General features: G+C 46.1%; 2 protein-coding genes across 4 annotated transcripts in view; one reads left to right on the top strand and one right to left on the bottom strand.

Moving 5' to 3' along the window:
* LOC117642807 (gonadotropin-releasing hormone receptor-like) overlaps positions 1-25,625 on the bottom strand; it is a 53,642-nt gene that overhangs the window by 5,724 nt on the left and 22,293 nt on the right. Inside the window, exon 3 of the mRNA XM_034381373.1 lies at positions 2,926-3,119. Coding sequence (XP_034237264.1) covers positions 2,926-3,119 — 194 coding nt within the window. The remainder of the gene's footprint in view (positions 1-2,925; positions 3,120-25,625) is intronic.
* Positions 1-25,625, top strand: part of LOC117641541 (zinc finger protein 239-like) — a 40,508-nt gene that overhangs the window by 925 nt on the left and 13,958 nt on the right. The window contains exons 1-2 of one of the 3 annotated variants that reach the window (XM_034378976.1): positions 12,526-12,553; positions 12,629-12,958. The exons of 1 other annotated variant lie outside the window; for it this stretch is intronic. The gene's annotated coding sequence lies outside the window, so the exon portion shown is untranslated. Of the gene's footprint in view, positions 1-12,475; positions 12,554-12,628; positions 12,959-25,625 lie in introns of those variants that run through there. One more of the 3 variants, XM_034379011.1, reaches the window with a different exon arrangement.

Here is a 25,625-nt window from a genome sequence, read left to right as displayed (position 1 = left end):
CCTACGCTGGCCGACCGGCCTGGGGTCCAGGCCGCTGTGGCCAGCGTAGGCCGGCCGCTCTAGCGGACTGTCGTTTGCCTGTCGCTGGCCGAGCTCGGCCAGTGCGGCCGGCCTCTTTTGCCGTTTTTGAAGAGCCCTGGTCACAGCTCGTTGGTATAACTTTTAAGCGTCGAGGGTAAACGAGGAAATGATTTAATTTTTTAACTACTGTGGCGCGGACCGAAGTTTGTCCGCAAAACATCTTACGGGCACAAATGCCCGAGTGGGCATCAGTCTGTTTTAGGGTGCAAAGCTTTCCAATACCATTCTTAAAAAAAACGCCTTCTGGTTGGCTTTAAGGGGGGAGACTCGTCATTCTACGTCAAAAAATCAGATTTTCGTTTTTCAGTTTTTTGAATTCTTTGTGTTAAACCCTTGAAATTGGTGGCTGGCTGGTATTGAATTTCAAAACCGTTTGGCCATAGGGTGACATTTTGTAATTATTTTTCCACAGGATAGGTTAGACCGTTCGAACTTTGAAGCCATTTTACTCAATTGCAATATTTTGGGTCTTGCGCGCACGATTTGAGCCAGACCGTTGATTGTTTCGACCCAATAATTTTTCCTATGTTTGGCCTCTATAAGACCGTCACTCTGAACTAGGATATCTTCAATCGGCCCAGTAGAAGTGCCCGATAAAAATTATTGAAATGTCTAAATTTAAAGGCTTTTTTTAATACACTTAAAAATGTAAATTTCAGGCACTTAGGAACGAGGTATTTCAATCATTCTAGTTCAATCTAGAGTGCCAGGAGTCTTCTTGAGGGAGGAACAAAGACATTTATGATATGATGCCGCATTCTCCAAAAATCATGCGCGCAGTGAATTTTTGGCGCATTTTAGTGTTTTAGTAGAAATATCACAGATTCTAGGTCATAGGGCCTAGAGACAAACTTTTTTTTTCAAAATCAAGATTAAAGAACCAGCTTTTTATTGGAAAACCCCACTAACCTTCAAATCTATTGGAAACATTTTTTATTTAAGCCTGAAATTTGTTAAAATTTTTGTGTTAAAGACGAGTCTCCCCCCTTAAGTTTTGTCCCTTGGTAGTTTCAATGCTAATTATAAATTTCAGCCATCCATAAGTGGTAATACTGTTGCGTTAAGGGTTTTCACAACGCGCTCTTTTTTCTGAACCTACGAATATTGATGACGAAGGCTTGGAAAGGCCCAAGGAAAGAGCGGAACCGAGTTGAGGGAAGAAAAAACAATGAGCAAGTGACACCCACTACGTGACGTACACTGTGCGAAAAAAACACAGTGAATCCCGTTAATTTTTTTGCCGGGATTTTCTGTAGTTCAGAACACAGGATTTACCGTGCCTGGCTACAGTATCTACTGTACCTGGTACAGGATATTCCGTACTCCACTCCTGTGGTACAGTAAATCCCGTACAAAGTACAGTAGATCCTGTTATAAAAGTACAGTAAATCTTGTACTCTGAACTACAGTGACAGCTGTACTAATCACTACAGGCTTTACTATGATTTTTTCCCACAGTGTAGTGAACCGCACAGCCTCGAAAGGACGCCGCAGTGTTTCAAAGTGGCTGCGATCGCTTGATAAATGATTGGTTAGGGCCATGCGTCTTCATTAATTGTTGCCATTAGGGACGCCTGGCATTTGATAGCGAGGAGGGCGACAGGACAGATGAAGTGGAGTGGGCATTAACGCGATGACGTCACTCGCTCCATTTCGACTTCCGGCCTTTCTTGCTCGGCCCCGGAGCCAGCAGACTGATTCGGAGGGTCGTGTCCGTCGCTCTGTCTCTCTCGCATCGATACGGGACACCCGATGAGTGCGAGGGAGACAGCGACGAAAAACGACTCGTGGAATCAGTCCTCTGGCGCTCTGGCCAGAGCACGGCATGATTTCATGTCAACATTCGGTAAGGTTTCTTATGCAAACTTCAAAGAGTAAATAAAACAAGGTAGGTTTACGCCAGACCGCGTCTTGTCGTAACAGGCTTCGCGATGTCTCGCTGCCTGTTCCTCCAATCCACTCCTGGCGTACCTACCTTGGCCTGCGGCGCTAGCCTGCCTGCGGCAGGCAATGGCTTGTCCGTTGTCGGTTATTTTTTAACTTTTACATTGTAAATAGAGTTGTTTTATCTACAGATAACACGATCTTGACCCTTGTCACTTTTTAACTTGTCGAGGCTGGGGGGCTCCGCCCCCCAGACCCCCCTTTCTCCAAGACAGAAGTGGTCTATCTGCAGAAATCTCTGTTTTTCGCCGTTTTTTAGGTGTTTTTCGCCAATAAAAACTGAACCAGTTGAGCTAGGATGGTGAAATTTCGCGTGTGCCGAGCCAAGGACATACCTAAGAAGTGTGCAAAATCTCACCGAGATCGGCCGAGCCGTTCAGGAGGAGTAGTGCGGACAGACAGACCGACAGACAGACAGACAGACAAAACTTTTCAACCCCACTGGAGTAACAGGCTTCGCTATCGCTCAGCCAAAAAATTGAAGGCTTTTCTCTTTACGCCCATCCTTCACAGAGGGAAGCCGCAAGTCAGGGACCTTCCATCCTGATTCGTGTCTTTTCAATGCATCGATCTGTGGAGGACACCCTGAAAATGTTATGGACTCACAAATAATCGGGAGCCGAAATATTTCACAACGTTAAACGAGCATCTTTGGGACAAGGAGCGTACCTAGTACCGGACGAAACTCGCTTCGCTTTGAATAGATGTGACATTTTGACCGGGCAACATACTCAAAAAAGTGACTCAAAACGGAAAATGTGATGCATTCCTCAAAAGGTTTAGTAATTTTTTTAACAATTATTCCTGCGACATTTTTATCGGAATTTTTGTTAGGGGATTTCGTTTATGGCTTTAATAAATGCCAATCAGTGACCTCAACGATATATCAACCGAACGAACCTGCTCCTGGTCGGGTGAGAGAAAGTACACGAGCATGGTGATGTAGTAGGGCAGCCAGGACACGAGGTAGGCGCACACGATCACCACGGCGATCCAGCGCGACTTCTTCATGGCCCGCTTCATGCTGCGTTGCCGGTTCTGGTCGTACGTGGCGATGGTCATCTTGTCGACGCTCCGGATCTCCCGTTGTCCTCCTGGAACGCAATACCAAACAAACAGTCATTTACCGAGTGAGTCCTCAGCGAGGAACTTCCACGCACTGCTTTTTTTTTGCCGCGCGTTTACAGGACAGTTTAAGGACTTTCGTTTCAATCGAATTTTGCGAACAGATTTTGTACGAGACGTCCAAACAAAGTATTTTAAGGGGGCAGTCTCGTCCCTGTACCCCTTTTTAGGGGGGTTTTCCCTTCCTCTTATGATGACGATGATTTGTTAAATATACCTCTTAGAGACAAACGGTAAAAACCAAATGAAAGAACAGAATTTTTACAACATTTTCAAAAAAAAAAAATATTTTTTTGTCTTCAGTTGTAAGGGAGTCATAGGGAATGCAACAATAGCCGACAAAACATACAAAATTTCACTGCGCGACAATTTTCTCCGGAAGTTCTTAACTTTTTGGCAATAGGTTTGCGGCATCTTGAAGATGAAAAAAATTCTCTTTACTTAAACCTACGATCGTCCATGTAGCCCAAGGAAAACCTAAATTAAAACCGTTCCTAAGTTTGTATAGGTTATTGGCTACGTTTTAAAAAGTGTAATCCTTGGGCTATATGGACGATTGTAGGTTAAAGTAAAGAGGATTTTTTCATCTTCAAGATGCCGCAAACCGATTGCCAAAACGTTAAGAACTTCCGGAGAAAAATGTCGCGCAGTGAAATTTTGTATGTTTTGTCGGCTTTTGTTGCATTCCCTACAACTCCCCTCGTGTAAATTTTGTCAGAATGTCAGACACATGTCTAAAATCCTGATCAAAATTCGCGCACCTCTGAAAGCTGAAATTCTGAAAACTTACTCTGATATCGACGGTTTGAGTTCTACAGACTGTCAGCAGATGTTTTCAGCTTTCAGAGGTGCGCGAATTTTGATCAGGTTTTCAGACAGCTCTCTGACATTCTGACAAGATTTACACGAGTGTCCCTTACAACTGAGGACAAAACAAATTTTTTTTCTTTGAAAATGTTGTAAAAATTTCGTTCTTTTATTTGGTTTTTACCGTTTGTCTCTAAGAGGTATATTTAAACAAGGTAGGTTTACGCCAGACCGCGTCTTGTCGTAACAGGCTTCGCGATGTCTCGCGGCCTGTTCCTCCAATCCGCGCCTGGCGTACCTACACTGTCAGAAAACTCCGTAAAAATACGGAAATTTAACGGAGACTGTCCATTTTTTTTTACGGAGATCTCCGTTTTTTTGAATTATGGATTTTCTCCGTAAAAATATGGAAGTTATGTATATAAATGAAATAGAAGCCTTACTTATAAAAAAAAACAGACTAATTCACGTTATCGATGGGTTGGGTGACCAACTGATTAGGTGTTCCAAGAGTACGCCTTCCCTAAAGCGACCTCGCCTTTGGGTTTCCGTTTATTTATCCGATCCTAATGGCATGTGGTCAAGCGGATCCTCTAACAGTTTTGGAGAATATCACTTTCGTCTCAAAGGACACTGTTTGCATTAACATCGAAGGTGGAAGGAGGGAAGTAAACCGTTAAAATGCGTTTATTTCTGCAAAAATGCGGTTCATCTCCGTAAAAATACGGAAAATCTCCGTAAAAATATGGAAAATTTACGGAGCCTCCATTCCCAAAATTAGAGTAACTTTCTCCGTAAATTTACGGACTTTTTTTCTGACAGTGTACCTTGGCCTGCGGCGCTAGCCTGCCTTCGGCAGGCATTGGCTTGTCCGTCGGCGGTTACTTGTTGCATGCTGGGGGCCCAGACCCCCCTACATTATAGATAGAGATGCTTCATCTACAGATAAAGCGATTTTGGGCTGGGGGGCTCCGCCCCCCAGACCCCCCTTCCTTCACGACACAAGTAATCCGAAAGTAATGTGCGTGCAGAAAACTCGATTTTTCGCCGTTTTTTATGTGTTTTTCGGCTATAAAAACTGAACCACGTGAGCTAGGATAGTGAAATTTCGCGTGTGCCGAGCCAGGAACATACCTAATGAGCCTGCAAAATCTCAGCGAGATCGGCCGAGCCGTTCAGGAGGAGTAGTGTACACACACAGACACACAGACAGACAGACAGACAAAACTTTTCAACCGCACTGGAGTAACAGGCTTCGCTATCGCTCAGCCAAAAATCATCATCAAAAGAGGGGGGAAAACCCTCCTAAAAAGGGTACAGGGACGAGACTGCCCCCTTAAGAGCTTACAAAGAAAATACTGAACAATGTTCAAACTACGTATAACAAACTAAACAGTTTGTACCTTCCATACTCAAATTACTTCGTAGGCTTTTCAGGGTGTGATTTTGCACGAAAGTAGAAAAATGTGTACCGTTTTTCGTGAACGAAAATCGTTGATCTGCTCGTGACATCTCGTACAAAATTGTGTTCATAGTGTGAGCCACGGACAAAATTAACTACGACGGGGACTTGATATATCAAATTTCACGGCATTTTGAAAGAGAAATTGTCACGGAGGGAAGCTGTCAGGAAATGGAATGTCGTTGTTTGTGTGTACCGCTCGCTGACTACGAGTGATAAGAAAAACACGAAAAAAAACTGGCCCGCTTGTAGAGCGCAAGTGAGATCCGTCGGCCCCAACGACCGTCCGGAGGAAGGGAAAAGGGTATGTCTGGCGAGGGCAACACTGCCGGGAGCAATCTGTCGCGAAAGTGGAAGGGGGAAAGGGGGGGGGGAGGTGTAAAGAAGCGCGCCGCGGATTCACCCATTCTTCAGCGTCGCTGCTACTTAGCGACGGGCTGTGCCTCCCAAAGTTCCGTTTATCGGTGCGTGGGGAAAAAGTTACGCGAGACACTCTTTCGTTCGGCGCATCGACAAGCCATAACTGAATTTTCCTTTTTTCCTCATCTGAGAGTATTTACAGAACCCATCTGTACATCAATATCGACGCGAAGTTGTGAAGATTTTATTCGTCAAAGCCGGCCAAGGCTGAAAGAGTCTAGGGAAAACCGCCGATAGGGTGAGTACGTGTGCGTGCCAAGCTGAAGGGGTAAAACAGACAGAACCAAAAGAGATCTCTTTTGGATAAAAATAGGTAAAAATGAGCCTAGTTTCTGGCACAGTGCAGTTGCACGATGGGCCAGAACACAGGTGGAGGTGGTCAGAATCCCGGACGCGTCCGGATAGCAATCCATTGGGGGGGTCACGACTCTAAGTCTAAGAGCTGGCCGGTCCTCTGGTCCACTGTGGGCCGTTGCAGCTTCATGCAGCCTCGTTCTTTCCATCCGTGTGGAACTGTTCGTCACGAGGAGAATACATAAACCAAAGCCGTCGGGGCTGAGCACGAACAGATCTTTTTCACACTGGCCGTCGTGGCCGGCGTGGCCGCCACTGGAAGTCTGCAGCGGAAATGCCGTCGCGCTCCCTTTGCATGCTTCCCCTGCCTCGGTCCTGTTTATCTTGGCCGAGTGAGTTCCAGTCCGAGCATGGACCTCGCGTTTCAAAAGTAACGAGTTTCCTTTCTGGCGGCATTGGTTGCTATTGCTGCTGGCTGATTCCGAACACTACCGCCTCGCTGCTCTCTCTCTCTCTCTCTTACGGAGCACCTCCTGAGTGCGACAGAGACCACAATGCGACAAATGCCACCGTTCGAAACCAGCGTGCTGGTTCCACATGTCGTGGTCGCTACCAGCACCAAGGTCAAGTCTCTCTCTCTCTCTCTCTTGCTACACCCTGCCAGTGGCATGCCTTTGGCTTCAAGCCCGGCCATCACAATCCGACTACGAGGTTCCCGCCCTCGCCTTTCTTCTGCTCTCTCTCTCTCTCTCTCTCTCTCTCTCTCTCTCTCTCTCTCTCTCTCTCTCTCTCTCTCGTTTTCCCTGCGGTCATTAGCTGTAGCCACGTCCCCGCCCCGCTGTAAGTCTTATTATTTCGCGAAACGTTTTTTTCCCCTCCTCCCCCATTTTTTGTAAAGAAAGAATCATTTTCCCGAGCGCTTCGTTGTATGAAGATGGCGCGTTGAGCTTGTCTGTTCACAGCAGCGCCGACGTTCGTTCGGAGGAAAGAAGCAGCATAAAGGGGAACTGGCGGGGTGTAAATCTGCAAAGGAGCCACCAGGAAGTGTTCAAGTACGCAGTCAGTCTTTTATTCAACGACTGAGACGACGTATTCCTTAAGAATGTGAACTCTGTCACGTTCGTTTGAATTTTAATGTCTTATTCCTTTGAACGTTGATCCACGATCAAACGAATTTGCATTATAATTGAACGGCCTTGTTACGTCACAACGAATGTGACACCGTATCCGAGCAATCGTGACGAATTCATCTCGAACAATGAAAGTACATGAAGATATTTAGAGTGTTTTGGGGAGAAGTGGTGTTCGCACCGCTGTGTCGCGGGCGGGGCACAGTGGGCCAGAAGACCGGTGCAGGTGGCCTGGACTCCAGACTCGTTCTGAGCTCCATAGTCGCTAAACAGCGGACTCGAACCGGGCTTGTGACCCCACCATTGGATTCCTCGTGTGGAGAGCAATCCATTAGTGGGGTCACACGTTTGGTTCTAGTCCTCTTAAGGGACTCTGGAGCTCAAAACGCGTCGGCCGCCTGCGCCGGTCCTCTGGCCCACTGTGCGACGTCGGCAGGGCCTCGTAGCCCACCCGCCGGGGGATTGCCTCCACGCTGGAATGCGACGCGCATCCCCGAGGATGCACACAGCCACGCGCTTTGTGCTCCGCGCTTTTGCCACTGCACTGCAGCACTCACAGCTGCCACGACACTGATAAAAAGAATGAAAAAAGGGACGCTGGAAGATTTATTATTCGCGTCCTAATGTGTTGGAACTCGGACTTCGTTCAAATTACAGGCTCCGCTGCACGCTGCAACTCGGCCACGCCGTGAAAATTTTGTTTGTCTCTGAATGACAAGGTTTCAGGTTTCAAGGCTTATTTGCTTGAGAAAGTCGTACTCTAAATGTCCCTACGGTGAAAGGTTGTATTAACATATTATGGTGGCAATATCCTCCATAATACAAAAAATAAAAAAAATAAAAAATCGACAATATTCGTAAGGTACAATGAATTTTGAACTGTAAGCTACGAAGTCAGCTGCACCACCATAATATGGAGAATTTTCACCACAATATGGAGAATCTTCATCATAAGACTTTTAGAGTGCGTTATGACATTTGTCTTGTTCATTTACCACTGTGGCAAAAAGCTACAGAAAATTCTGTAAACAGCTTGTGGTAATTCTCCGTAGCCCCCTTATCAATATTCTCCGTAGGCTCTTACAGTATTTTCCGTAGGACCGCACAGTATTCTCCGTAAGACCTTACAGTGATCTCCGTAGGACTATACAGTCTTCCAGGTCCTACGGAGAAGACTGTGCGGACTTACAGAGGGAATACTGTAGCCCTCAAGTCGGAGCAAATTACTTTCAGTGCCTGACGGGACTACTATAGGATCTTCATGAAAATGTCATGTAAAAAAGTAACGTGACCAGTTGAAGTGTTGTCACGTCCAAACAATTAGAATCTTGATGAAAATTGCTCTCAACTTGTGATCATTTGAAGGCGATAAAAATGTCTCATCAGTATTTGCTCCTCAAGAGGGAGTATTTGCTCCTCAAGTGGGAGCAAATTTCTTTTCAGTGCAGACGGGGGAAGGAGACGAATCAGAAACACTCGTGTGGGCTTTACAGTTTGTTTGGGAGGGGAAAAAAATTGGCAAGTATGCAAAGCGAGAATGTCGGTGGCGTTCCCGCTTTCATGGGGTAGGCGTGTTGGTCGCGCTGCCAGGGCGGCAAGGCCCCTGCGGACCGCGGGGTAGGCCTGCCCGCTACACTGACGGCCGCGGCGGGCTGGCCCGCGCTGCAGGCGCTAATGGAACTGGGCAGTCGGCCCGGCACGGCCAGGTTGAGCCCCTGTCGCCCGATAGTGGCCACTGCATTATTGCCGATGCATGGCAAAACCATCTCCTCGGATTGCTATCACTTCACGAAGGGAGAGCGGACTGTACGCTAGTACACTGAGGATGAAAAAGCCTTGATCAATGCCCAATTTTGGGCAAGGTATACTTACTTCCTCACCCAAATTTGGGTGAGGATCGTTTTTTCACCCAAATTTGGGTGATAAGGGAAATATCGTATAGCTCGACAATACGCTAGCTGAAATTTGGGTGTGGTTAGTTTCCTGACCCAAATTTGAGCGATAAAGTTACCTCGTCTAAAATTTTAGTCGTGATTATGACTCCTCAGTGTACAGTACGCCTTTGTTTTACCAGTGTGACACCTCAATCGCAAACTACAGATGCCTTGTCTGACGAGTACCTCTGCGCAAGGTAGCCATTCCGAGCGCTCCGGGTTGCTGTGGCGCTGTGGCTGGCGCTTGGCCATCTCCTGAACGGTGCGCGGAACTTGCAGCCACTAACACCATTCCGGAAACTGGTATGCTACCCGCCAGGCGGCGCCTGGTAGGTACACTGTGATAATGTGCTGTCACTTTATGACAAAAACGTGGATGATATTTCAGCGTGGGTACTGAGTTTAAGCAAAGCTGCGCCGGCCTCTACGCAAGCCGCAAACAAGACAGCGGACGACGGTCACTCTGTCGGACCTAACAGACGGTCACAAAGCCACTCAGGTAGCGCCAGACCCTGCCAGTGGCACTCAGCAGCCGGGCTGTTTGCGTGAGCTGCACAGACGCCCCGACGCCACACAGTGGGCCAGAAGACCGGCGCCGGCGGCTCCACAGTCTCTTTATGGGACTCAAATCCAACATAAGACCCCACGAATGGATTGCTCTCCGAACGAGGTATCCATTGGTGGGGTCGAGTCCATGGCTGGGTTCGAGTCCCATTGAGCTTAAGAACGCCTCTGGAGGTTTGGCCGCCTGCACCGGTTTTCTGGCCCAGTCGTGACAAGCTGCCGGTGAAATGGCATGCAAACCGAGGCGGTCCGAAATCAAGGTCGGATTCAATCAGAGGCCCCATGCGGCCGCGCCAGGGGGAAATGCGTTGGGTCTGGCGCGCCCAAGGCAGTGCGCCGCGACCACATGTGTGCCGCCAGCACGGGCCGCACGGGCAGGGGTGGGGCCGCCGTAACAGAATCACTTACTCAGGATTCGCGCGGGAATAGTTCCGCGTTTGGGTTTAACGTTGAGACACCCTCGCAGCATTTGGAGCATACGCAACGCAACGTACTACACTCTCATTCCAACAAATCATATCCCAAGTGTCGTATCGATAGATATTTCTTTATGTACAAGGAGTCACGAATATTTTAAAGAAGATGAACTTAAAGGTTTCGATGTTCAACTGTTCTATTGCACAATGAAAGAGAAACACAATGTAGAGCAAACTCGAAGCAGGATAAGCAGGATCGAGAGGGGCAGGTCGAGTAGTCGGAAAGAGTACGAAACGCCGTCGGGTCAATTCTTTACCTGGACCGTCCGTCCGTACTTTACCAGCTACGGCTCCGCACGTCTGCGACATTAGATGCTTATGCGGACTACTGAGAACCAGTACGGAAGGTCCGTTCTTCTACCGTACTCTATTTTCCGTAGCAATCTGCGGAATTTTTTTCGCAGTGCTCGACAATCAAGGGGCGTTGCTGTGCTGCACGAGCCGTGTCAACGCCAACAGCATAGCCTCGGCTCAGTCCAGTGGAGGCGTTCGTAATTTAGGAAGTACAATGCAAAACATGTTTGCGCAGTGCGATTGGACGTCACGAGGAAAAAGCTGGGCGTGCGTGCATGTGGGAGGTAGGCAGGCTTGACTTCTAATGTGTTGATGAATGCAACACCGAAAATCTCCCCACTTTTTCAAGGAGGTTGGAAACTCCACGTGAATCGCGAGAAGTTTGTTTGAGTACCGTGTCACATTCGTTGCATTTAGAATCCAAAAAAGGCCTAAAAGCATCTGATTTGTAGCTACGAAGGAGATGAAGGCATTAAATGCTTCGTTTGTGAAGAAATACTTCGTATTTTGAAGGACTTTCGTTCTCAATTCAACGCAATTCTTCGTAGGTTTATCTTGCAATGCATTCGTTTCCTTCGTATTCCGAAGCGATGCTGCGTATTTGGCTTGTGTTTCACCAATTCACTGGAGGATTGTTTAAAAGATTGAGAGCAGCAAAATCAATTTTTAAACCGTCTTCGCGCAACGTTACATAAAATAATACTACAAGAAATGAAAAGCTGTGCTTCCATTTAACTAGCTCTTCGAATGGAAATAGGAAACATTTACGTCTACCTCGCATTATGATTGAATTTTAATCATCATAAATACCAGTCAAAACTACAAATTTACATGCAAATGAGCCTCCACAAGCTGAACACGCAATGACATCCGGTCTGCAGGACATTTTATTTGTTTTTCATTTCATTGTCCGAAACTAGCGCAAGTCGTGTGGCCTAGTTCACTGGTCAAACACAACGGCGGCATGCTGTAAAACCCCGGGACGCACGCCGCCGTTCCGCCGGCCGGTGACTTGAGGCTGTAGGGCCGGGCGAGGCCGAGTGGCGTTGCCCCGCCACAAAGGCCTCAATTTAACCGTTTTGGCCCACTTCCACCCGGCCGAGGATGTATGAGGGCGCAGCCCCACGCCCACTCGAGTGCGGAAGGAGAGAGAGAGAGAGAGAGAGAGTGCAGAAAGCGAAAATGAGAGAAGTGAAAGTGGAAACTCCGGTCGGCGCTCTGGGCGCAAAAGTAGTTATGAGTGCGACGAAGAAGACTAACGAGTGAAAGAGGAGGAGGGCAAAAGTCACGCAATATTCGGGTCACTCCCATGTCCCCCCCTTTCCCAGCCGGCCGGCCGGCCACCCCTTCTGTCGGCCCCAGTAATTATAGACGCAGAAGCTCACAGCGCCACGCCCCGCCCCCGAATAACACGGCCTCTTCTGAGTGAGGCAGGGGGCTGCTCGCCAGTCGGACGCTCGTGTAATTCCAAAAAGGAAGTAAATTACTGAACACAAACGAAAGTAGAAGGTCAAGGGGGCACAGATCGCGTTTTGCTATTTTGTTCAAACACTTGCGCCTAATTTGCTTGTCCTCGTAGTTCAGAACTCAGTGGCGGATCCAGAGTCGGCCGCGGGGGGAGGGGGGGGGGCAAACTAGCACTTTTTGCCTACTTACAGGGGCAAATTGGTGCTTTTTGCCTACCTTTCAGGCGGCTATCTAGGGGCAGGGGTGGGGGCAATTGTCCAATCCAAAACGCTATGAATATAGCGTCAATTAGTGCAATGCAAAAGCATTGCTCATGAAGTGCAATGGCTTCCCATTCCCATGCATTAGCATTGGGCCTTGTCGGGACGCAATTGCACGTATGGTACAATATGGCTGTGGCATTCCACGTATGGTGCCGTATCTCAGTGCACATCACCATACGTACAACATCATAGCGTTCGGAATCTCAGTGTTGGGCAAGAGTTTTGGTCGCCTCCGCCGGCCTTCTGGTTAACGAGCGGCGGCTGATAAAGGTGACGGCTGCACACTGAAGCGGTGCGAGTCGATAATAAATAAAAAGCTAGCTGACACCTTTATGTCTTGTAGTTTAAGGTCTGTTTTGAAGTACAGGAATAAAAGGTGTCATCTGCTAAAAATCGAGCCCCGCACCCTTGAGACCGTTGAGACAAGCCCCTCCTCCTCGGATAAGGAGTCCGCCCGCATCCGCCCGCGCGCTTCCCCCTCCCGCGGCCCTGTGGAGGGAATCGGTCCGATCGCTACCTTCGGCTCAGCGCGGACGACTCTTCAGTGCCGTGCTCCGAGTGTAGCCGACATCCACGCGACGTCTGTTGCCGCTAGTCACCACCGGCTCGAAGACCCATCGGTTGAATCAACGCATTTCCTCCCAGGCCCCATCGCCAACTGCGTGAAGAGCCTTCGTAACACTTCACTGTTACGCAGGTGAGTTCACCCTCACTATGTGAAAGTTTGAGTCGTCACTTTCTAACAAATAGGGTACTTTTGTACATCCTGAACCGGAAGCACACATACGCCATGTTGGCGGAAGTACACTGTTAAAGAAGCCGTACATTTCAAGGAAAAAGGTACAAGTAGACCGTACCTCACGGTGCACTCTCCTTCCAGGAACGTGACATCACGTTGAAACAAACGTGACAAAATGTCACGTTTGTTTGAGCATTGTGTCACGTTCGTTTGAATGTGAACAAGCTGATTTTTGGCCAATTCGTATCCGAACGGATGTGACACAATGCTCAGACGAACGTGACATTTTGTAACGTTCGTTTCAACGTGGTGTCACGTTCTTGGAATGAGAGTGTGTTCAGAACAACTGTTCCCAAATACCGTGGTTCACTGGTAAAACTGAAGCGTAACTATGCTTGAGTCAAGCATGAAGTTACGCTTGAAGACGTTACGCTTTAAATGAAGCATACTCTGGAAATTCCTCCATGCATTTAGATAGGCGGAATCTTGGGGGAAGAGCCTGTTACGCTTGATTTCAAGCGTAAACTGATAACGCTTGAAGTCAGAGGGTAATACTACGCTTTAGTTTTACCAGTGTTCCCATAAGAGCCTATGTTATGAATAACCGTACTCCGTACCCCGAAAGCCGTACTGGCTGAGGTACGGTGGTACCAGGCCAATTGTCTACCAGACTTAAATGTTCTCCGGATTCGGCACTGCTCCTAAAGCAGTGGGGCATCTCATTGGATACCTGAACCGGAAGTGAACCTGTTGGTCGCTTGCCCGGTTCAACGGAGACATGATGACAAACATGATTCTTTCACAGTTGCCAAACAAGTATTTCACTTAAGATGTTTTAGTGAATTTCGGAACCGGGGGTCAAAGAGAAAAATTTCATCATAAAACAGCTCCTGCGGAAACGCCTTTGAGTGGTCTCATCTCTGCGCATGCTCTAAATCGGTTATGGTTCTGACTTTTGATCTTAACTTCCGGTTCCGAGATCCGTCAAAATATCCCATATAGCCTCTATGAAATTCTTTTTGACCAATGTGAAAGAACCATGTTTGTCATCATGTTGGTCATGTCTCCCTTGAACCGGGCAAGCTACAAACAGGTTGACAAATAAGTTAAATAATCACTTGTATTTGCCTTGTTCTAGACGATTCGACACCGCTGCAGGCTTCTGATCACCGCACGGTCCCCCTGCCTCTATACCACAGACCAGACTCTCAGAGTAAGTGCGCCAAAGGGAAGTTAGAGTTTTTTTCGGGAATAGGGCATTTTATTTTGAACGAGTCTTACCGTAAACCGGGGTAACTTGAGACCATATTTCACGTTTTTTGGACCGTGTGTCCACAACACTTCTCTCACCAACCCGAATCCCAACTATGTTTAATTTCACATGATAACATTTGGTTTGGACCCCATGAATTTTTGGGGGGGTCCCCCTAAAATGAGAGTAAGGGGCCTCTAAAGTTGTCTCAAGTTACCCCGTCATTTGGGGTAACTTGAGACACCTAGTTTTTGGCCCGCCCTTCTATTAAAAAAATAGGGGGAGGGCCTATGCATTTGCCTTTGTGTTGTGTTTTTTGTTGTTTTGTTTGTTGGCGTCTGTGTACAAGGAAGGAGTTGAGCTAGAGTAACCAGATTTGGAGGGTACTTCAGGAGTACCGTCCAAACAAATAATCCGGTGGTGCAAATCCCGCCCGGGGTTCGCACAAGAGCTGCTGCAGGTGCATCATGGTTTACATGAGCGGGAGGGGGATTTCCGCCATTATTGGTGCTAGCAGGGCACATAGGGGTATTTTTGGAATCGGGGCGACGAGACAAGATGAATGGACCTGGTCCCGACCCCATCGGCCGCTTTTACAAGTTCGCCAGATCAGGATCTTCAAAAAAGGGGGTCGACCGACTAAAAAAAATTATTGCAGATTTCGATTGGTCTCAGCAAGACCTTTTCAACGAGGGGTGGGAAAAGGGGGTCCAGGAGCCCGACTTCGTCTATTAGTCACATCAGGATATTAAAAAAAGGGGGGGTCGACCGACTGAAAATTTTTACTTAAGTTTTGGATAGGTCTTGGCAAGCCCTCTTCAACGAGGGGGGGGAAAGGGGGGGGCCAGGAGCCCGCCTTCATGAGTTAGGGAAAAAGTGCGACGGATCTTTTTGCGCTCCTGCTGTGCCTCTATTGCAAGGAGTTGCAGGGCATGGCAAATGCGGGTTTTTTCAGAATGAGGGCGAAGAGACAAATAAAAAATGGGCATTTCTTAGGACAGTTGGAGTAAAAAGTGTAAGGACTATTGCTTATTGTGAATAGAAGGGCGGGCCTAAGTCACGATGGTACATCGATAACTTTGTTTTTACCCGCTCACGGTGTGTCTGAGCGAGCGGGCCGAAGGCCCGGGCCTTCGACTGGCCAAGTTGGGCCTGATGCGAGGGCCGAAGGCCCGAGAAAAGGCCGCCGGCAGGCCAAGCTGGGCCGGCCCCCTGTCGAACCGAGTTGCCGGCGCAGCGAAGCGGAGCGGGCAACTCGGTTCGACGGAAGGGCGGGCCCTAGCTTGTTACTTTGTTTTTTCACGGAAGTGGGGTTTTTGCCAGTCCATACTGTTTTTCTGAGACATGTAACTTATTTCCAATAAAAATTAGTACTTGGGGAATATATTAGTAGAATTTTGATCCTTATATTAAGAGTTTTTCATCAAAGTTACATTTGGTAATTTTAGGGATAACGGCACTTCAGAAGCGCAACGATTCTCCCATTTCACATACAACCCTGTCAACTAAGTACAGCGATTCTCTCATTTCACATCTAACCCTAACACCTGTTCAGACAATTTTCTTTATTTCTACGTACACAAGTCCATTCCTGCAAAGGTACATCGTCTTAGTCAATTTTTAAAATTTACTCAAAATCCTTTAACTATATTTTTACAGTTGTTTTTCTTCGAAAAATCGACGGTTCTTGGGCTATAAGTTGTCCGATTTCAATGACATTTAGCTCGTTGGAAAGGTAATTAAATTCCCCATCTTTTGAGACTTCAAGGTTTATTATGTCTCATGTGGTCTGTGAGTAGTTGAGAAAACACTCCAACTTAAAGCTGCATATCCACTTGGGACCCTCTACTCTGACTAAAAAAGTGATTCCCGATCAAATGCGGCTTAATTTTGATCATAGAACGGAGAGGTCCGTTACTTTAAACCACCCTGTAGTACAAGGAGGTGCCAGTGTCAAGTAACGCCACGCAGCTTCCGTCAAATACGATGAAATTTGGTGTCTCAAGTCACCCCGCACAGTTACCATTTTCTATAAAAGTCAGTATTACCCGATGAATGATGGGTTTCCCTCAACCAATGCTGCATTTAGAATGTTGAACTAATAGGGTTGAAAAATACTACGGCCAATTGGGTCTCAGGAAGACGTGTTTCGAGTACCTAGGGAGACTTGTAACACTTCTCTAAAACTGTTAAATTTACCAAAATTGGAAAACCGTTATAAAACTGACCAGCTTTGGTCCTAACCCGCCGTTCAAACGCTTAATCGTCTTTCCAAACAGGTATAAAAAAAAGTGCTAGGGCAGTTTTGACCTCGGAATGTGCCGAGCCAAGTGGCAGCTCCAAAAATGTGGAAAAGCAGAAGTGTCTCAAGTTACCCTTGCTGTCTCAAGTTACCCCGGTTTACGGTATCTTTTAGTACGATTGTAACCCTATAATTTCGATGAAGGATCTGAGCTTCTAAAGGTTAGTTTAAAGAGTCCACTTGTGAATCAAATACTGAGAATCCAAACGCTATGAGTAGCATTGCACATGAAGTGCAATGCCTCCACATTCCCATACAATAGCATGGGGCATTTTCGGGACGCATTTGCACGTAAGGTGCAATATGGCTATCGCATAGCACGTATGGTGCGATATCTCAGCTGCATTGCACCATACTTGCTATACTCATAGCGTTTGGAATCTCAGTGAAGGCATTAAAATTATGCCCTCTACAGGCGTAAACGATTTACGCTCTTATAGGGCATAAATCGTTAATGCATTTGGGAAGGGCATTAAAATTTTGCTTGAAATTCCTATACCATTCACGCCCTTTCCAAGGGCATAAGAGTATTTATGCCCTCAAGGGCTTAATTTTTATGCCTTTGTTTTTCCAGTGTCGGATGGTTGACATCCGAACGCCATTTGACAAACCGGATCAAAGACTGGACGACTGCAAGGACACTTTTCATGTCCTTCCGGAGTCGCATTGATCTATAACGGGTGGTCCATATTTCACGTTACGCAATTTTGGACACTTTGGGCGCGTTCTGTTTTGCCCCGCCTTTTCTCTTACTGTAGTTTGCCGACTGAACGTTGCGTCACATTCCTGGATTACTACTACATCCCAAGTAGGTCACATGAACAACCTGATTTCTGTTTCAGTTGCATTCGTGTTCTGCGTGCTGTCCGTCCACCTTCAAGGAACACAAGACAGCCGCATTGGATATTTCTGAAACGACCTTCGAATACACGTCATGGCCCGTCCGGAAGAACCGTCCTTCAGATGCACAGTCTGCAATTCGTGTTTTGGCCGAAGGAGTAGTCTCTTGACCCACCTCGAAACGCACATTGGAGAGATGCAATCGGAGTGCACGGTTTCCGACCAGACGTTCAATTCAAGAAGTGCTCTCGCTACCCACTTGAGTACCAATTCAGCCAAAAATTCTTTCGTTTGCTCAGTATGTAACAAGGAGATCAGTTCTAAGCAGAAACTGAAGGCCCATCTTAAAACACACGATAGGGGGAAGCTACTGCAGTGCAAGGATTGCAACATTGCGTTCAGTACAGGAAGTGGACTTGCAAGCCATCGTAAGTCCCACACTGAAGAGATGTTTTCCGAGTGTACTATTTGCTACAAGACGTTCAGAAAAGGTTATCTTGCCACTCATCTTCGAACCCACACAGGTAAGAAGCCTTACAAATGCTCAATTTGTAGCAGGGCATTTTCACACAAATCTTGTCTGGGGGTTCATCTCGCAACCCATAAAGAGAATAAGCCATTTGAGTGCACGGTTTGCAATAAGAACACTGTGGCAAAAAGGTACGGAAAATCCCGTTAATTTTTTTGCCAGGATTCTCCGTAGCCCTCTTATCAATATTCTCCGTAGGCTCTTACAGTATTCTCCGTAGGCCGCACAGTATTCTCTGTAAAACCGCACAGTCTTTCCGTAGGACCTCGAAGACTGTATAGTCCTACGGAGATCACTGTGCGGTATTACGGAGAATACTGTGCGGTCCTACAGAAAATACTGTAAGAGCCTACGGAGAATATTGATAAGGGGCCTACGGAGAATTACCACAAGCTGTTTACAGGATTTTCCGTAGCTTTTTGCCACAGTGAAGTTACTTGGTAGGTTCTCTCTCATAGTTCATCTAAGGACTCACACTGGGGTAATGCCTTACGAGTGCACAGTCTGCAAGAGGAGCTTCAGACAACGTCCTCATCTTGTTACGCACCTCAGAACGCATACAGGGGAGAGGCCCTACGGGTGCACGTTTTGCGACAAGAAGTTTAGTGATAAACGGAATGTGCAAGTACATGAAAGAATTCACACGGGAGAAAAGCCCTACGAGTGCTCAGTTTGCCACAAGAAATTTCACCAGCATCCTCATCTTACAAGGCACCTTAGGTACCATAGCGGAGAGAAGCCCTTCGAATGTTTGGTTTGCCACAAGAAGTTTGTCCAGGTGGGCGAATTTAGACTCCACATCAGGATCCATACTGGCGAGAAACCTTACGAGTGCACAATCTGCAACAAGAAATGCAGTCAAAGTAGCAGTCTCAGAGTTCACCTTCGAACGCACGCGAAAAAAGTCTAAAACGCCATCTTCGAACTCACATATGAAAGAAGACCCTGGAGTGCGTAGTTTGCAATGTGATGATATGTCCTGGCAAAGTCTGTCTCAGAAGCGACTCAGAAGTTATCGTAACAGCGGAGAGGATGAGTCATTTAATGACTTGATATAACAGGAACGGACGTTTGTTGTGGTTTGCTTGATTATTGGAGCAATTTAAGACATGTCAGACACTTCTATAACTAAACTTAATCATATCGAGATAAAGTTTTAGTAGCAAAACTTATAAAATTGATATCTTCGGGGAGTTTTGCTTACGGCTTGGATACTGTTGAACTGACATTGATGTTTTCTGGGTATGTAGACCAAAAGAATTGCTTAAGACGTATGGTTGTTTGAGAAAGTTCTTTTTAATTACTGTTTGAGTTTGAAAGAAATTGACCTTTTTGTGATTAGTTTCATTATAGGTGCAGTTTTAGATGTACGATAAGCCACTTCTGTAATTAAAATAATTCGTTTTAATACCAGATTTACGTTGCAAAACCAATCGCTAGTTTGGCTCCCTTTGTTTGACCTTTGTTTGTGTGACTCAAATACTGTTAAACTGGAACTGACATTTCCTTGATTACAATACCATTAGTTGACTTTGATTATACTTAATTATAAAAACCTTTTATGTAGGCTTTATATAAGGGGAAAAGTAATGTACATTTATATACATTTTTATGTACACTGTTAAAAAATTCGGATTGAAATTTCATAACATGTTAATGTAATTATTATCACTTTTCTGTTATGAAATTTCATGGCGATTTTCTGCAATGAAATAAATTTCATTGCAGAAAATCACCATGAAATTTCATAGCAAAGTGTTTTGAAACTTCATTAAATTGTTAATGAAAATTCATATGCGAGTTTTGACATTTTATTTCCAATTGTGGTATTGTATTTCATAAATGGGTGATGTAATCTCGACCGGTATCTTGACTCTTAGTTCAATACCAGTTCTAAAAATTGCAAGCGGGCTAAGTCCATCTTAGACATAGAGTTTCACCCAGAGTGTAACTCAGTGAGATGTGTTGGTGGCAAATTGTGCCACGATCACGAGGAGGCTCTCGCTGGACCTAACCCAATGGCCGACTGTAGGCGCCAGCGAGTCGCAACATGGTTCTGCGTTTTTCTCGACTTCAGAGTAATATTTTTTTTAACACTTTTAGCATACGTCTAGAGTAGATATTCACTTAGGTAACCCGGATAAACTTTGAAAAAATATTGATTTTACTTCAATGAATAGGCAAAACTTACAAGTGCACAAACACGGCACTCCGAGCGCCACCTAGCGGCAGCTTCTTGAAACCTGATTTTGAGCCCAGGTGGCTGACAGGCCGCACCATGTGAGCAGTGGATTGACCAAGTTTGCTTTTGATACAAAAATTTTTTTTTGGTGCGACGTTTGATTTACTATACTCATATTATCACGCTACATTTACTCAGGGAAGAGCATAGGAATTTTCCGAATCACGATTAGCTTCAAACTCAGTCAAACCTGAAGCTCCTTCCACCCGGCAATGTGCCTTTTAAAAAAATGGTTGTACAGAAATAATCAGATGAGTAAAAATTTTAGTCGTTCCAAAACATAGAATTTCACATAACCAAAGCGAAACAAATGTCGTTGAGTCTAGTAAGCGACATTTTGTCGTTGAAGGACAAAATTCTTTCATCACTCTTTACGATACAATTTATGGGGAAAACAACATCTTTTGCAATTATCTGCTCAATTAAAGCAAATTATGAATAATCATCTATTTTGTTTTCTAAGTCATAGGGAAATTACTAAGTTTAAAAAAACCCTGCTAAATAAATTTAGCGACAAAAATTTCTCTATGAATATTGTCGCAGACATTACAAAAAACCTTTGGGCTTTCAATACTTGTCGTTGATGTTTATTTTTGGGGCGTTATTACAATTAAGTCGTTGTGAAATTATCCCTTAGTTCCAATACGCCTACGGTTTAACAAGCTATTTGTTCCACAAAAATCTTGTCGCTAAAAAAGTTAGCAATAAATGTGTCGCTAAGTTACGACAAAATTTTTTTCAGTGTAAGAGCCATCAAAACCTGCCCATCACAAGTCAAAGACCGACATGAAATTTATATCTTGGTTATAAATTTTCAGAACCACACTAAATTTGTAGTTTCACGTTTGACTTTTCATCAAATTTCTTGACGTTTCATTGCAGACTTGATTTTTTTAAGGGGATATCATAACGTTTCATGGAATGTTTTCTGACATTTTATTATATTTATGAAATTTTATGGCCGCTATGAAATTTAATTGCGTTCATGAATTTTCAATGCATATTTGTAATGAAAATTCATAACATTTTTAACAGTGTATGATTATCTAAGTATCGAGAGCCGTTGGCTTTTTGAGAGGATCGCCGTCTTTTCTTCATACATCATTTCTCTTGTTTAGCAATAAATAACTGTGCTACTTGAATTGACTTTTTTTATAACAACACCTGCAGTTTGTTGTACGCTGATACTTTATTTTAGTGCCGACCTTCGGCAGGGCGGAATTTTCGTTTTTGAGCCGTGGCCTTTTCTGCAACGAGGCGAGCTGGAGACTACGCAGCCTTCCAAACAAGATGCACTTACGACCAGGGAAATATGCTTTGCCCGGAGTGACGACCTAAACGCTAAAGCCGTGAATTAAGTGAGACCAGCTCGGGGCAAAAGAAGGGTGGGGGAGTAACTCGCAGCGGTGCTGGTTGCAATCGGCTGTGGCCACTAAAATGGGCGCTTTCAGCCACGGGGAGGAACTACACTGCGAGGAAAAACTACGCACTTTTTCGGTTATCTCTAGGTTGTCCGAGCGACCATAAATGCAAGGTCAGAACCTCTTAGGTCCGCGAGGACGTCGGTGGACACGTTCTCGACGATGCGGACATTTTGGATCAAGATCTACGCGAATCAGGAATTTAAAACAGTCTTGGTCAGCCCCCTATTGACCGAGAATATTTTTTATTCCTGATTCGAGTAAGTCATGATTAGGCCTTTTGAGCAAATGGTCGGAACCTAGGTCCAAAATGCTCGCATCGTCATCGGTAACTCTGTGAGGTGCCCGCCGACGTCCTCGGGGACCGAACGGCGTGAGCATGTTAGTTACACAATGTAAGACACACATTAGACACACAAGATTTCCGTATTGTGCGTAATCTTTTGTTAAATTGTTAGTTTGTATTAGTTTCAATAATTGAGAATTATTAATTCACACTAGCACAAGTGCGTCAATACCTGACTTCATGAGTTTCGGAGCGCGCCCAGCAGCTGAATTGCGAAGGGTTTGCACCATGGTACCAAGATTTAACACCATATTACAAAGAATCCCCTTCGTAAGACAGTAAGACAGGCCGTCCACAAAATACGTAACGCACGGGGGGGGGGGGGGGGGGGTCGGCCCAGCGTGATGGCACGCAAGAGCCATAAAAATTACCAATAAGTCAAATGCGTGAAATTGCGGTGCCTGGAACGTTTAGTCTGCGCGTTTTTGACTTTTAAGCAATACGTTACGTAACGTACCGAGGGAGAGGGGAGGGGCCCGCGGCAGCGTCACGCTACGTTTGATAGGAAAGGGGAGAGGGGCAAAAATGGCCTCTTAAAGCGTTATGTGTTTTATGGACGGCCCCTAAGCGTGTATTGCAGGAGTCCCAGCAACAGGGGCCGTTTGCGTACCTTTGACGGATGTTACCGACACTGTTGGAAAAAACCACAGTAAATCCTGTAGTGATTAGTACAGCTGTCACTGTAGTTCAGATTACAGGATTCACTGTACTTTTTTACAGGATCTACTGTACTTTGTACGGGATTTACAGTACCACAGAAGTGGAGTACGGAATATCCTGTACCAGGTACAGTAAATACTGTAGCCAGGCACAGTAAATCATGTGATCTGAACTACAGTAATCCCCGGCAAAAAAATTAACGGGATTAACTGTTGTTTTTAGGCACAGTGGACGCACACGGTGTTAAAAGAACGACGGAGGCGGCTTGAATTCTAGACGCGTTTAGAGTGCTGGTGCTCAAACCGATACAATAAAATCATTCCGTACTATTGTACTTAGAATGTGCAGAAGAATTAAGCACGGAACGTCCGTCCTTGTTGCATAGGAACTAATGTAATCGGATACCAAATCAAAAATAGTAGAGATGTTCCATTAGGTCAGGTACGGACGGTCCAGGCAAATTATTGAACAGACATGTTCCGTGCTTTGACTGTACCATTTTATCGCAGTGGGACGTGTGATCTCACCACTGTAGATTGCTCCCAGAAGGGGATATCTGTTGATAGGGTCACACGCTCCGTTCGAAACCCATTTAGCGGGACTCTGGAGCTCGAGACGCGTCAAGAATTTTGGCCCCCTCCACCCTCCACTGTGCGACGGCTGCAAAGGTGCCGGCTACCTGACCACTCTCACACTGACGCGGTGCTAGTCGATGTTCGGCCCGGACGACTCTTCAGTGCCGTGCTCCGGGTCTTGCAGTCATCCACGCGACGTCTGCGCTGCGTGGCCCAGCGTCCAGTCCAGTGCGACAGAGCCTGCCGGTAGTAGCCACTGGCTTGAAAAGTTATTCCCCGGTTGTATCAACCCATTTGCTCCCGGGCTCCTCGCCGCCCTCAACGCGTGTCGACTCATCAAATTCCTTCGGAAGACATCACTGTTACGCAGGTGAGTTCACCCAAGAAAGGCAGGCATAACAAGCGCAGTCTCTTTCCCTCTCGGTGAAGGTGCGAGATCACCCCCGGGAGGTGCAGCGTTGGGGCCGCGCGGGGTATAGCCGGGGCTGTTTTGGTCAATACTTCCCTCTCATCTCCTTTGCTAAAAGTATGGCACTTTCCCGAGAAGAGGATCACTGTCAACTACTTGCCAAAAAAAATGAGGGCCAAATCCGGGTGACAAAGTCCTATCCTCAATGTGCATTTTGTTATTGTCAGCGCAGCCTGTTTTGGCAGTGTAGATGCCGGGGCAGCCGATACGAACGATCTCCGTTACCCTTGTCAAAGTGCACAAGCCGGCTTGACAGGTGGCTCTCTGCGGGCGTGCAGCAACAAACACTTTTTTTCAAATTTTCAAATTCGAACATATTTTAGCTGTGTTCCATGTTTCATTGCGGTATCGGTGGCATAAAAATTTATCCAAAAGGAGAAAAATTGAGTGGTCGACTCCCTGCCTCCATCGGAGAAGTGGGCCGTTTGGGGTCACTAGGCTTCCCCAGTGGCCGAGCGCGCTGCCGGTCCTCGACTCCGAATCCTGGCGACTGCAGCGGGGGGAGGGGAGGGGGCACGCGCGTCGGAGACAATAGATCGGAATGCAGCCAGGTGTCCATCGCCAACCTGTCACACCGTACCGGCCAACCTCCATGCAGTTCCGAAAACCTCCGCCGCGCCACCTCTCAAAGCGCCACGAGCCGACCGCCAAATTCAAAAGGAGAAAAGGTGGCGTTTCAACAGTGTTTTACTTGTGCATGTGCATCCAACCATCAGAAAGTATTGATGCTAGAACAAGAGGTAGATTTGTGAAGGGGAAAGACGAGACGTGCCCAGATCTTGCGGCACCTCAGGGAACGAAATTCCATGTGCATGTCTGTCAAATCTGGAGTTAAACTTTGACCAAATTTTGGTCAAGCTTTGATAGCTTTTTGGACTTTAGAAAGCTTGGCCACGAACTTCGGAGGTACCGCAATGCCTCGGCGCTCATTTTTACTGCACAAATGTGTTTTTAGTTTTGGTCTACGTTTCGTACTTTTGGTGGGTGGACTGCACGAATAATAAACTATTCAGTGCTCAATATGTTTGTTCAAATTAAAACCAGTGCCAAAAACATTTGTGGAGTGCATCAAAAGTAGTGTTCCGAACACGTGTTCAAAATTCTATCCCAATCCGTTTACTTGAGTTTTAGGTGATGGACACCCGGAATGGAGAAGGGGGTTCGTTGGCACTTTAGTTACGCTCATGGCTCAACTAAATCATTCTAGTTGTCGGCGAGACACACATAATTCCTTCGTGCAATTTCTGAACTGGGCATCGCGCAATTTTGTGCATAGTTCTTTTGGTTCAAACTTGAACTCAATTTCTTACGAATTTGCGCGTTGCACGTGCAAATGGGAACGAAAAGAAGGTTGCATGATTACGCTTGTGATGCCGCGTACAAAATTGTGCACATGCAGTGAACGAGAAGAATCTCAAAACCAGAGATGGCGTCAGAAACTTAACGATGCAAGTGGATTTGCATCCCGTACAATGCATTTGTTGAAATGATGTCTGATGCGGCACTCTCCTTAAAGCATGATTGGGTACTTCATAGAATATCTGAACCGGAACTCCAAGACCGAAGGAAGAACTAAAACAGCTTTGGCGCAAACGCCACACTGAAATTCGAAGGGTGAGACATCTGACCGATTTCCGGTGATATAAAAAGTATGACCGAAAAACGGTCATAATTAAATGTATGACCAAAAAAAGGTCAGACATCAGCGAGACTGGCTATTGTTGAGCTTAGGGGTATATCAGCCTTTACCTGTGACAAACTATAAAATATGACCGTTTTTCGGTCATACATCGAAGTATGACCCTTTTTCGGTCTTATATTTCAGTATGACCCTTTTTCGTTCGTACGTTTCAGTAAGACCGTTATAGGGGTCAAAAGTCTGACCTCTCCATTATCAGTGTACTGAGTGGAGATGTCGTATCTGCGCATGCTCAAAAGCGGTTTTGGTTTTAACTTCTGCTCTTTCATTTTCCCGGGTCCGAGACCATC

This window comes from Thrips palmi, unplaced genomic scaffold (genome assembly GCF_012932325.1).
Source record: "Thrips palmi isolate BJ-2018 unplaced genomic scaffold, TpBJ-2018v1 HiC_scaffold_1, whole genome shotgun sequence".
Classification (NCBI taxonomy): Eukaryota; Metazoa; Arthropoda; class Insecta; order Thysanoptera; family Thripidae; genus Thrips; species Thrips palmi.
This window is presented reverse-complemented; position numbering and strand designations above follow the sequence as displayed.